This window comes from Taurulus bubalis (assembly GCF_910589615.1).
Source record: "Taurulus bubalis genome assembly, chromosome: 6".
NCBI classification, from domain to species: Eukaryota; Metazoa; Chordata; class Actinopteri; order Perciformes; family Cottidae; genus Taurulus; species Taurulus bubalis.
This window is the reverse complement of record NC_136594.1, coordinates 23,550,911-23,563,410: the sequence shown is the minus strand read 5'-3', so window position 1 is coordinate 23,563,410 and position 12,500 is coordinate 23,550,911. Positions and strand designations below refer to the sequence as shown.

At 47.8% G+C, this 12,500-nt stretch overlaps 1 protein-coding gene across 2 annotated transcripts in view; it reads right to left on the bottom strand.

Annotated features, from left to right (window-relative positions):
• Positions 1–12,500, bottom strand: part of slit2 (slit homolog 2) — a gene marked incomplete at its 5' end in the record, with an annotated part of 75,540 nt that overhangs the window by 15,433 nt on the left and 47,607 nt on the right. Inside the window, 12 exons of one of the 2 annotated variants that reach the window (XM_079220278.1) lie at positions 113–263; positions 2,643–2,666; positions 2,985–3,148; positions 4,151–4,294; positions 4,471–4,542; positions 7,706–7,777; positions 7,923–7,994; positions 9,554–9,692; positions 10,012–10,175; positions 10,298–10,369; positions 10,911–10,982; positions 11,801–11,872. In XM_079220278.1, the coding sequence (XP_079076404.1) occupies positions 113–263; positions 2,643–2,666; positions 2,985–3,148; positions 4,151–4,294; positions 4,471–4,542; positions 7,706–7,777; positions 7,923–7,994; positions 9,554–9,692; positions 10,012–10,175; positions 10,298–10,369; positions 10,911–10,982; positions 11,801–11,872 (1,218 nt within the window). The remainder of the gene's footprint in view (positions 1–112; positions 264–2,642; positions 2,667–2,984; positions 3,149–4,150; positions 4,295–4,470; positions 4,543–7,705; positions 7,778–7,922; positions 7,995–9,553; positions 9,693–10,011; positions 10,176–10,297; positions 10,370–10,910; positions 10,983–11,800; positions 11,873–12,500) is intronic. The other variant, XM_079220279.1, reaches the window with a different exon arrangement.

Below are 12,500 nucleotides of genomic sequence, written 5' to 3'. Positions count from 1 at the left end.
CTAGCAGCGGAGAGGAGAAGAGGGCCGGTCAGAGACACAGACGGACGAGGAGGAGCAAAGAGGAGATCGAGGCCACGCGGTTTGCGGCAGAAAGACACACAGAGGGACTCACAGCTCGGCGGTGTACTGGGGGACGTGGTCCGGTATCTTGGTGAGCTTCTGGTTGGAGCAGTCGACCGTGGTGCCCTCACAGCGGCACTTCTCGGGGCAGGCCAGGTCGGCGAAGCAGTCCCCTCCGAGCTTGCTGCGGTAATCCTCCGTACCTGGTCGCGACCACAAGCACAACGTCACGGCCAGAGTCGGAAACCCAACCCCCTCCCCAGCGTTGGCCGGTAGCGGTTTACCCGGCGGGCGGCCGGGGAGAAGGTCGTGACACGATGGAGGGGTTTCGACAGCGGCGATTTTCAAATTGGACCAAACGTCGCTGATTATGACGCAACATTCCTCACGAGATACACAAACACACACACACACACACACATAAACACACACGGGAGTTTTTCAGTCCTGTCAGACTCAAGCAACTGTTAGTGTTCAAAACCACGGCATCAAGAGTTAGATCCTAGCAGGAAAAAGCTTTCACACAGACACACACACACACACACACGCACACACACACACACACACACACACACACACACACACACACACACACACACACACACACACACACACACACAGGGGTCACAGGAGATTGCTGTCTCTTGCGTCTTGGCCATGCTGTAGGGTTTCGCGGGGCCGTTCCATGGTGCTTGACAGAACCATGTTCCACTATAGGAACCTGGCAGCCACATGGTTAGATCAAGCACAAAGGAACAACCTGCTGACTGACTGCTCCTCCGCTGGAACACGGGGGGGGGGGGGGGGAGAAGAGGAGACGAGCAGGAAAGGGGGGAAGAGAAGGGAGAGGTTGAGGATGAAGATGAGGTAAGAGAAGAGGATGAGAGAGAGAGAAGAAAGAAGAACAGTGAGAGAGAAGAGGAGAGAAAACAGGACGAGGATGGAGATAAAGATGAGGTGAGAGGAGAGGGTGAGAAGAAGAGGAGAAGGGTGGTTGAAGACAGGAAGTAAAGGAAATAGAAGAAAGGGAGAGGATGAGAAGGAGAAGGGGGGAGTAAATGATGGGAGGAGAGGTGAAGTAAAGATGAGGATATGAAGAGGAAGAATCCAAAGATGGGAGGATGAGGAATGAGAAGCAGGAGAACGACAGAGCCGTCTGGGTTGAGGGGAAAGGTGTGGGCTGGAATGAAGAGAGGAGAGGAGCAGTAACCAAGGAGGAGAGGAAGAGGGTGGAACGAGCCGGGGAAGTAGAAAGACGTCTAAACTCAGACACAACACAGGAGCACAGGAACAGAGCGGCAGCTACAGAGGAGTGGGAGGAGAGCTACAGCAGCACTGAAAGCAAGAGAAGCCCTGACACACACACACACACACACACACACACACACACACACACACACACACACACACACACACACAGCCCATCACAGAGAGGAAAAAATACATGATCAAATGTTATGCATATTCGTATCGTTGTTGTTTATAAACAGACAAGAGGAGTCACAGAGGAGGGGTCAAAGGTCACTGTGGGAGGTTAGAGGTCAAAGGTCAGAAGGCTGGCTCAGGGGGAAACGAGAGGAGAGGGCTTCGGAGCTGACGCGAGGATCGTGTGTGTGTGTGTGTGTTACTTACAGCCGACATGGTGTACTCCTGAGTGTGTGAGAGAGGCAGCAGGAGAGAGAAGAAGGGATTTCACTCGTTTGTTTGAACAGGAAGGGGGAGATGAAAAACGGAGGGGGAAGGAAAAAATAATCGCTGCAATATTTCTGTGTTCAGTCTTCAGTCAGTGATTCATTTCAAGGGGTAATGACTCGTGAATGGTGAGAATCGTGCCGGTGAAACAGCTACATACAGAAATACCAGATCCAAAATAATACACCGTAAAATAGGGGGGACGTGGTGCAAAATGCAAAATGAAACTTTTAGACGCGCTGAACCGATATTGTAGCGCGGAATAAAACACATGTTTGTTCAACTTTTCATCCGCAAAAAACTTTCCTAAATTATTCAGCTTTGCTGCGTTTGTGCTATCTGTTGCTTTGAAAACCTCTGTGCAACCCCCCGGTGAGTTAAATACTGCAGTGCACACACACACGCACACACACGGTGCCTCCTCCGCGGTGCTGCTGTGGTAATGACCGCCTTCAGCCCTGCTACTGATCTCGTATGCACCGATGATTTACATATTTCCCATCGGCCCTCTGTGCGTGGCGACTGTGTGACCTTTTGATGTTCCGCGGTGGGCGAAACACACAAAGATGCTGGCGGACACACGCGCACTCGTACGCCAGCTGTCATTAGACGTAGCAAGAAGTGAGGAGGGCTGGTGTCTGTGATCTGCTTTCAATTATAGAGTCTCTAAATCTCTCCTCTGGTCTTCATGGAGTTTCACGTGCAGCGCCCGGGGTGACGGCGGCTTTATTAGTCCGATTGTTGCAATATGACATTGTCGTGGCAGTCAAAAGGTGTCAGTCAAAGCAAAGTCACTCACTCACACTGGTGTCGGGAGTGTGTGAGTGTGCAGCATCCGCCGTGAAGGACCAAACACACACACACACACACACATGCTCGATGTACAATACCTGGGATGAAATACTGTTCTCTAGCTAATGGAGAGACAGAGAGAGTAAAAATGAAAAACAACAAAATAACAAGAGGCTAAAATAGAGTACTCAGTGTGTGTGTGCGTGTGTGTATGTGTGTGTGTGTGTGTTTGTGTGTGTGGTTAAATGAGAGAGAGAGAGAGAGAGAGAGAGAGAGAGAGAGAGAGAGAGAGAGAGAGAGAGAGAGAGAATGCTGAGGTTAGTAAAGAGAGGCCGAGGGAAAATCCCAGCAGGAAGACACAGAATGAGAACTCGGGACAATTTGGGTATCACGTCCTCAGGTCGATAAGGTTTCACGGTTAACGCTCTGGGTTTTCTTACCTGAGCAGCGGAACTTCTTGCTCTTGATCTGTCCGATGCGTTTGTTGGCGAGCCGCCGAGGGCTGGTGCAGCGGGCGCCGCTCGTCTCGATGGGATTGTCCTGCAGGTAGTCCGCCAGCCACTTCAGGTGGCAGTCGCAGATGAACGGGTTTTGGGCTAAGTGACTGTGTCACACACACACACACACACACACACACACACACACAGACACACACATGCACAGTCACACAGAGACGGAGTACATAGACGCAAGTACATACGAGTAAGTTGTCAGAACAACATGTAGTTGTGAACATGTTGTGGAATCTTTATTTACTTGAATGACCTTAAATGCCAAAATAACAGAACAGTTACAGAACAAAGTAACTGGTTTGCATAACTGTACTGGAATTAATGAATTTCAAATTATTGAATCATTTAAAATCAATGTATCGGCAAAAAAAACTTTGCATGAGGCTCAGTAAAAGAAGCATATAGATTTATGTTACATTAAGACACTGTTATAGATCAGCCTACAATGTGCTATGCATTTTAGGAGATCACACGTGTGTTATTTTCCGCCCATGGGAGCACAATAGCAAGACATTTTGTATCTACAGAGGTTTTTGAAAGAAGTTGAATTGGTGTACAATATTCACCTCTTCTACATAAGAGAGCGTGTCATTTGAAACATTGGTGCAAAATCGTATTAATAATGAAGCGGAAGTTTACAGGTAACCACTGGAAGCTCCATCAGCACTGTTATCGCCGCTTGCACTGTTAGCATCGCAGGCTGCTAACCACCGCTAATGTCTAACCACCGCTAGCGGCTAAACACCGGCTCGATGTGGAGAGCCGGGCGGAAGCAATAGAAAATGCTCCCAATATCGAGTTTAGCGCTTTTAAATCTGATAACAAAACCTGCGTGAAAACATGTTTTTTAAGAAGTGGGAATAACAAATGGCCCCAAAAATCTGAGATGCATGAACAATATAAAAAAATATAGACGTTGAAGTTTTTTCTGCTTCGTTATTACAAAAATATACATCAGCAGTTGTGAAGCTACAATGATTATCAGCTACTGCTTAAAATGTCACACCTTCCTATTCACCACATTAAGTCCAGTCGCTGAGCTGTGTGTGTGTGTGTGTGTGTGTGTGTGTGTGTGTGTGTGTGTGTGTACGTACAGTGTTTGAATGGCTCTCAGAGACGAGAAGGTCCCCTTGGCGATGGTCTGCAGCTTGTTGTCATAGAGGGAGAGCAGATTGAGGTTGTGGAGGTCCTGAAATGCGTCCACACGCAGGCACGCTATCTTGTTAGCATTCAGTAACCTGAAAGAAAGAGACGGAACGGAGGAGGTGTTATAGGTCCCGGCTTTCAATCATGGCGTCGCTCCACTCCGTTGACAATGCTTGAGGCAAGCACTTTTCAGCAGAATATCAATGACGGGAGCTCTCAGCTGCAACTCCAACTCTGTGTGTGTGTGTGTGTGTGTGTGTCTACTCACAATAGCTGCAGAGAAAACAGTCCCTCAAACAGAGCTTTGGAAATCTCAGTGATCTTATTCCCATACAGCACCCTGTGGAGCACAAACACCGCATTAATAAGTTATGAATACGACCACACGTATCATCCAGTAAGACTTAATATTCACACTCTGCATGCGCTGCGAACAGAGCCAAACCCCACTACCTTCTTTTCCACTAGCGTCTGTGTCTGATGGGAGCATTTGTTAACCTTTCATCAAACATGAAATCAATAATTATTTAGTGCTAAAAAAATAAATAATCTTTGACAGGGAGCAAGTGAATTTACAGCGTTCATGTTGGCCTGCGGGGAACAGATGCTGTAAATCTGAGCGTCGCTGATGAGGAATGTCTGTCAGCTGCAATATACCACACATCCAGGACCTCACAGGGGTCCAAACTTTCGGCAAATCAGCAGCAGTTAGTCTGAATAAAATCCGATATTAACACCAATAGATTGTTCTGGTTTCACCAAATATGTATATTCTGCAGATGTGTATTCCATATACGGTCACTTCCGTTCATTAGTTGCAAAGAAAACAACATGGCGACGGCCGTAATCCAAGATGACGACGCCGAACTCAAAGGCTTCATAACAGCAGTCCACAAACCAATGGGTGATGTCATCATGAGGTCCACAGTCTACGGTGTGGACCTCAATGCCCCTCCCCCCGCTAGAGAACCTGGATTGAAGGAGGACATCGTCTCTCTTCTTTTTGGAGAACAGCACAGCAACAGGAGGAGGCCAAGCCAAGCCATGTGTGTCGGGTTTGAGCGTGTGCATGTGTGTCCTGTTAGCGAGAGAGAGGTGAGTGTGTGTTCTGTTGCAGGGCGTAGTTGTGTCGTTGTGTGAGTGGCCTTATTGTAAACTATATTAGCCTCACTGATGTGTGTGCAAAGTGAGTACAGCCTCGTTCCCTTGGCTCGCGTCCATCAAATGTTGTATATTGCGTATTGATCTGTGTAGGACCTCAGCATGGAACTGGAGCTTGGGGTTAGACGGGACCCCCACCGGGTAAATTCTACGCCGAATACAATTATAATTACAATGAATAAAGTTTTAGTGAAGACGAGTCAAACATAAATGGTAAGACCTTAATCAATAATGATTTGATTATTTTTTGGCGGGTTCCAAGGTAACATCAACAAAACAAATAAAAAATGTATGTACACACTACGGACATAAAGTACAGCAGGTTATGAACACCCTTCATCTAAATGTCACAATAAAAAAACTCCTGCATAAATCTGCCTCCGGTGGGAGTCGTGTACGCCGCTATCAGAGCGAAGCATACACTAAACAGGTCTGGGCTGAGACTGCCACTGCCTTGGCCAACGAATACCGTAGACGCTCCCACACACACACACACACACACACACACACACACACACACGAGCTGGGAGAGCTATCATTCATCTTCACGCTCCACGCTGAGTTGAGCTGTGTGTTGGCAGCCTAAAGACATGTGTTTCAGATTGGCTTTTTTTTTTGTGCTGAGTGGCCGTCCCTGAGAGACCTGAGGTTGGGAAACGCACGATGCGGTGGAGTGGACGCTTCATTTACGCCCCACACGCACATTAGCACGTACTGTTTCACACACACACACACACACACACGGATAGAATCGATTGGCTCATTTACGACCTTATCTAACCGAGCCCTGACTCTCCGTGAACACAGCGCAGTTTAACGCGCAGGCCGCACAGCATTTGGTGTGTCAGCATGGACGCGTGTCCCATTCTCGAATGTGGCGAATGTGTAATGAGGTGGCAGAAGCCTCCATTCAGCAATTCGGAATTTATGAATTATTGACTTTGGAGAGACGGGGCCTTAATATAACTCCTGCGTGAAATAACTCTGCATCCCCCGCCCCGTCTTCCTCCCCGGAGCTTCACACGCAAAGCAGAGGCTCCGGCCGTTCTCTTCTAAGATGCGTCGAACTTGGGATTTTTTTATGTTAGATTTGGCAAATATTTCTCGCCATAATAGTAAGATAAGTCCAAGAAACATCAAACATTCCACAACAAACCCCCACGTAAGCCAAATCTATAAAAGAGAAAAGTGCACAATGATTATTATTCTAACTGAGCCTTTGCTCAGGGTCACTTGGTTACTGTTACTTTCAGATAACATTAACATTAGCCTAAACTACGATGTCATGATTTTTGCCTCCGGCATTGGAGTTGAACGAGGCTTTGACCTGTAACCCCACATGATAATGTAGCTAACTCATAATATGTTGACTCTCGGCCTTGGAAGTAATGCTGTAGTTGTTTACAACTATGGATAAATAGCAAAGACTGTATATTAGAAGTGGACGTCAGCTGCTGGTGTGTGGACTTTGAATCCTTGTATTCATCATTTTAGCCGTCACCATCTTGTTTTTTTGCAACGAGTAAACAGAAGGGACCATATTTGGACTACAGAGACACCGTATAAAGCTCTGGGAGCTACCTGTCAATCACCTTTTAGCCCTAAAGCATACTCCTCTGTATGATCTATGTGACTCTAAATGGACCATAATTTACTAAATGAACATCGTACTGTATTGAAGAAGACTTGAAACTAGAGATTGAGACATAGACTCACTCATGTTTACAATGTTTGCTGAAGGAAGAAAACAAGAGAGAAGTAGAGGCTTTTTCTCATAGACTTCTATACAATCTGACTTATTTTTGCAACCGTAGGAGTCGCCCCCTGATGGTCAGTAGAGAGAATGCAGGTTTCAGGCACTTCTGCATCGGCTTCATTTCAGAACCGGAGGTTGACGCCCGGTAAATAGTTAATGACATACTAATGAAACAGCACCCTCTAAAGTCTTTAAATGCAAAGTCCCATGTTATAGATGCTAAGTAATAGTTTAGCTAACAGCCAGTTAATACAAAAATGTTCAACCGTTAACCATCATAACAGACAGACCGACCTCCTGGTTCAACTTGACTTGTGCAATGAGGGATCACTTCAGACCTGCTCACTTTTCTTTTCTCCTCCAAATAAAGTTGTTTAGAATATTTGGCCAAACTGTTTGCCTTGACTGATGATTCTTTGCGCGTCTCGCTCGCTTTGTTGTGGCGATGTGTTTCCCAGGCCCCAGAAATGAACTCGGTGAGTGAACATGTCAGATAGAACGGACGGCTAACCGGTGGACTCAAAGGGCCGTGTTGCGTTTGTGTGCACACTGGATCTGGAATACAAACACATCCCGCCGTACTCACAGGGAGTTGAGGGAGCGCAGACCTTGGAAGGCGTCCGAGGCCAACTCTGATATCTGGTTGTTGCTCAAGTCTCTGCCAAAAGAGAAAGAAAAGAAAAGAGAGGCAGAGTGAGAGAGAGAGAGAGACATCAAAAGTGTAAGAGGTCAATACAAACAGGATGGAAACACAAGTCTTTGTGGGTGGTTGACAGGGTGGATGCTACTCCTCATCTACTCACATCCTGCGCAGCTTCTTATACGGAGAGAAGGCTCCGGCGGGGATCACCTTGATGGCGTTCTGCTCCAGTCGTCTGGAACCAAACATACACACAGACCGTTGAGGGGCGGCATTAACACCGGAGCTATCTCCGCTGTATCGTTGGCTGCTGCTCGGCCCCTGGGAGGCTGGGGGGGAACATTCCCAGATAAGAAGCTTTGATGCCCGCTGCCAACGTCTGTCACGGTTGTTTGATGTTTCGCCCTCTTTGACGTGTGTGAACTCAGACGCACACGCAAAAACGCATTGAGCTGTCTGGGCAGCGTTCCATTAAGTGCCAGGCTGGGGAGGCAGGGAGAGCGGGCGAACACAAGAGAAAGCAGACCCAAACTAGCGTTCTCGAAACATTTCACACATTCAGCCACCGTGACAGGAGAGGCAGCGCGGAACACGATCTGCAAACCAACCATTGGATTGTAAAATGTTTCCCTAAAGAACACTTTGTTCTTCATTTGCTGTTCTCCTCTGATCCAGCTCCGCTCCAACATGCCTGACGGATCACACGGGAGGATTGTCATGTCCAAGTCTTCAATAAGGTTTAGGGAGCATCTAAAATCAATCGAGACAAGTCCAAGTCTGGTCAAAGCTAATCTCAGGTCAACTGTCAAGTCCATCCAGGTGAAGGCAAATTCATTTCAGTTAAAAGTCTAAATCCAATCTCAAGTCTAGTCCAACACGTCCCAGGTCAAGTCTGAAATAAGTCGAGACAAATCCAAGTTAAGTTGAAAATCACGCCCAAGTCAAGACCCAAAGTTCCATCAAAGCTGAATCTCATACCAAATGAGACAAGTCCAACTCAAGTTAGCGGCTTGTGAACTCGCAGCGTCGGCGGTTCAATCCCCAGTTCCCTCTGCCGCCATCAGTGTGTGTGTGGATGGTGGCAAACTATAAAAGTGCGATAGAAAAGCGCTATGTACCAAGTCAAGTCCTAAAGTCTTGTCAAAGCAGGTCTAGGGTCAAAGTTGTGTCTCAAGTCTTCATGAGCAAACTGCTCACCACTACGATGACATTTTTTTTTACAAATTCATGATTTCCTTCCGATGGTTGGATCCAGTTTTAAATGTTGACGGTGTGAGGCTATGCTAGACCTCCCTAGCGCTGTCATTCATGTGTCTTAATACCAGAACTTTAGACTTGAATGTTTTCAAGTCACGTCTTTAGAGTCCAGCCTCATGTGAGTCTCGTCCACATCCAGAGTCCTCCAGTCTCTAGTCTACAGCTCTGTTTAGCACTTAGTCCCTTTAAATCTGCTGGGTTTATCTGCCCCCCCACCTAGATAGAGATATGATTAGTCTTGTCCTTCACATTAATCTTCCCATTCTTCCTCACCTCATCCCTTTATTATTTTCTTAAGCAGGGAAGAGCTGCATGACCAGGCTTTCTCATTTCACACACGATGGTTTTATTATTCCGCCGCGCGGAGAGAACGAGAAGCGGTGAAACAGAAGAGCCGGCGAAGGAAAGGAAAGCGAAGAGGAACGCGGCGCAGCAGAAATACCACTGCACCAGGAGCTCTTATGCGAGAAGAGCGTACGAGTAAAGCTGGTTTAATATATATATATATATATATGTGTGTGTGTGTGTAAGCCTTACATCTCAGTGATGGTTTCGGGCAGGTTGGTGGGTATTTCCGTCAGGCCCTTCCCTCTGCAGTCCACGATGTTGTTGCTGCAGGTGCAGGACTCCGGGCACTGTAACACACTGCAGGAGGAGGAGGATGACGACTGGTGACCTACACAGAGACAGAGGGCCAGCGTTATCCATGGGTAACGGTTGTGGGAGAGAAAGAGAGAGCGACACTGTCCCTAAATGTGACAGTGACCGTGTCCATCCACAGTGATATCCACAGCACACTTCAGTGATGCCATGCAAAGGAAGATGAGTACTTGCCTTCGTCCCCGTCTTTGAAAAGCAAAGGACGGTGAGAGAAAAAAAAGAAGCAAAACGAGACAAAGCAAAGGATGAGCTCGCTGCCGCGTAACGCCAAGCAGACACACACAAAGTCGCACACAAAAATAAAAAAACAAAGCCAAACAAAACATGACCCCCACCTGCGCAGGCGAACTCCTTCTTCTGCACCTCGGCCACGTTGTGCCCCCGCAGGTGCGGCGGGGCCATGCACTGCGTGTAGAGGCCCAGGCGCGGGCGCTGCCGCAGCCACTCCGACAGCCAGGCCACGTGGCAGTCACACTGCAGGTTGTTGGAGTGCAGGCGACTGCGTGGTGGGGGGGGTGGGGGCAAAGAGAGAGGAGAACACGTGATGATACACTCAGGGGGCGAGGATACACAGAGGACATGTCGATTAATCGGTTGCACGGACGGACGTTTGCCACTTACAAGGTCCGGAGCTTGGGCATGTGGTTGAAACTGGCCACGGACAGCCGGCTGATGTTGTTGTTGTTGAGGGTGCTGGGGGGCGAAAGAGAGCGTGTCATTTTGGTCTGCAGGGAGGGCATGATGTGATCATGTGATCTCGGTAACCACCGCATCTGTCGGCCACTTAGCCCGACAGGGTCCAGCCGACTAATTTGACGAAAACCATTTTACCTTTTTGTCAGACACAACAATAAAAAGCAAGTTCCACCTGTAATTTGTGAAATGATAATGTAATTATTCTTTTTATATTGTACGTTGGACAAAAGAAAGAATGAATGTGAGCTCAAGGAGGCTCATAAATCAGTTCGGCGTGTATAAACGCAGCGAATTATCCATAATTTGGATTTTTTAAATCAATGCGTGTTCGCCTCACGATACGATGAAAACGAATATCTGTCAGGCCGCCGAGGAGTCTGTACGGTGGCTGTGTGATCTTTAATTCATTATCAGAAGAGGTGACGCATCAAGTGTCATTCATGAATGCGCACATGTCCCTTTTTTGTAATCTTTCCCCCAGGAGCCGCAACGCAGCCCGCGAAGGTCAACGAGGGCGACCGAGTGGACGGGTACTCACAGCACTTCCAGGTCACGCAGCGCTCGGAAAGCCCCGTCTTCGATGCAGCTGATGTGGTTGTAATCCAACTGGCTGCACACACACAAACACACACACACAGAAACACACACACACACACACAAGAGAAAAGACAAGAAGCCGTTACAAGACGTGTCAACATATGATCAGGTGAAATTCTCCCTCGCACTCACTCACTTTCTCCTAGGCTTTACTTCTGTCTCCAGCGCTCATTGTTCTTTTGTATCCTTCCTCCTTTCCTGCTCTCGTCTATGTGACGTCTAATTTGTACACGTCGCTCTTTACCTCCTTCCCCCTTCTTTCTCCCCCTCGCTCCCTCTCCCTCTCTCTCGTTCTTTCCCAGAATCGCTTTGCTCAAACAGTCTAATTAAGACGGAAGGACGGTAAATCATGTGCTGTCACCCACATGCTAATGCACGCACACACACTGCCCTGTCCTTTACCATAATTACGCGGCATTTCAATTTGTTTTATCTCATGTGAAAAAAGAAAAAGAACTGCAGCAAAATAGTCAAAAAAAATCCATATTTCTGGAATTACTGCTGAGCAATTACTCTCCTTGCAAAATTACCAATAATTATCTTCAATCATCCTAACTAGTACTGAGGCCAAACAAAGAGAGGAAACAACGGAAATGACAGTGACACACACACACACACACACACACACACACACACACACACACACGGCTAACGAGCAGTGGTGCCAGTCAATACAGCAAGCAGGAGGCACATGACATTTAACACAATGAAATATTGATGCGCCCCCCATGGGGATGGGGGCTTGTGCACACATTGGAAAGCGAGTTGTGCAGATGTGCTTGTATACATATTGCATGCGCAGGAAAAAAGTACCACTAAAGTGCCACTTACAGGTTCTTGATCTCCACGGCTCCCCTGAAGGCTTTCCTCGGGACCCCCTGGATCTGGTTCTCGCTGAGATCCCTGGGACAGAGAGAGGGGAAGGGTGAGGAGGAGGAGAATAAGAAGAGAGGAGGGGGGGTTAAAAGTTAAGCCGAGCTGTCACAGAGTCACTCGCTTTGTGGCACAAGTGCTTGATGTAATCACCTAAATGTGGCAGGGAGGAGGGGAAGACTTCAGAGCCAGACAGATGGTCTGCAAAATTGAGTTCCTTGCAGGCAGAGCGGCTGTCGCTGCTCGTCTCCCGGTGACACAAACCCTCTGTGGGCGCTATCCGCCGGTCGGCTTTTTGAACATGCGCCCCACTCGATGTATGAGGGGCGCTTGAACGACCTGCAGGGGGCACTGGTGACCTCCGCTTCCCATGAGGCTCCCTGTTCCTCCCCCACCAACCTCCTCCTGCTCCTTCCTTTTGCTTTTAAGGACTGAGTGATGGATATGTGTGTATGTGTGTGTGTGTGTGTGTGTGTGTGTGTGTGTGTGTGTGTGTGTGTGTGTGTGTGTGTGTGTGTGTGCGTACTCTGGGGTTTACAGAGATTACATTTTCAGCCACTTTAACTAAGCCGCAGCTCGGAAAACAGCAAAAAAAATGAAAAACAGTACATTTACTGCAGTTAGCGCCACACACACACACACACACACACACACACAC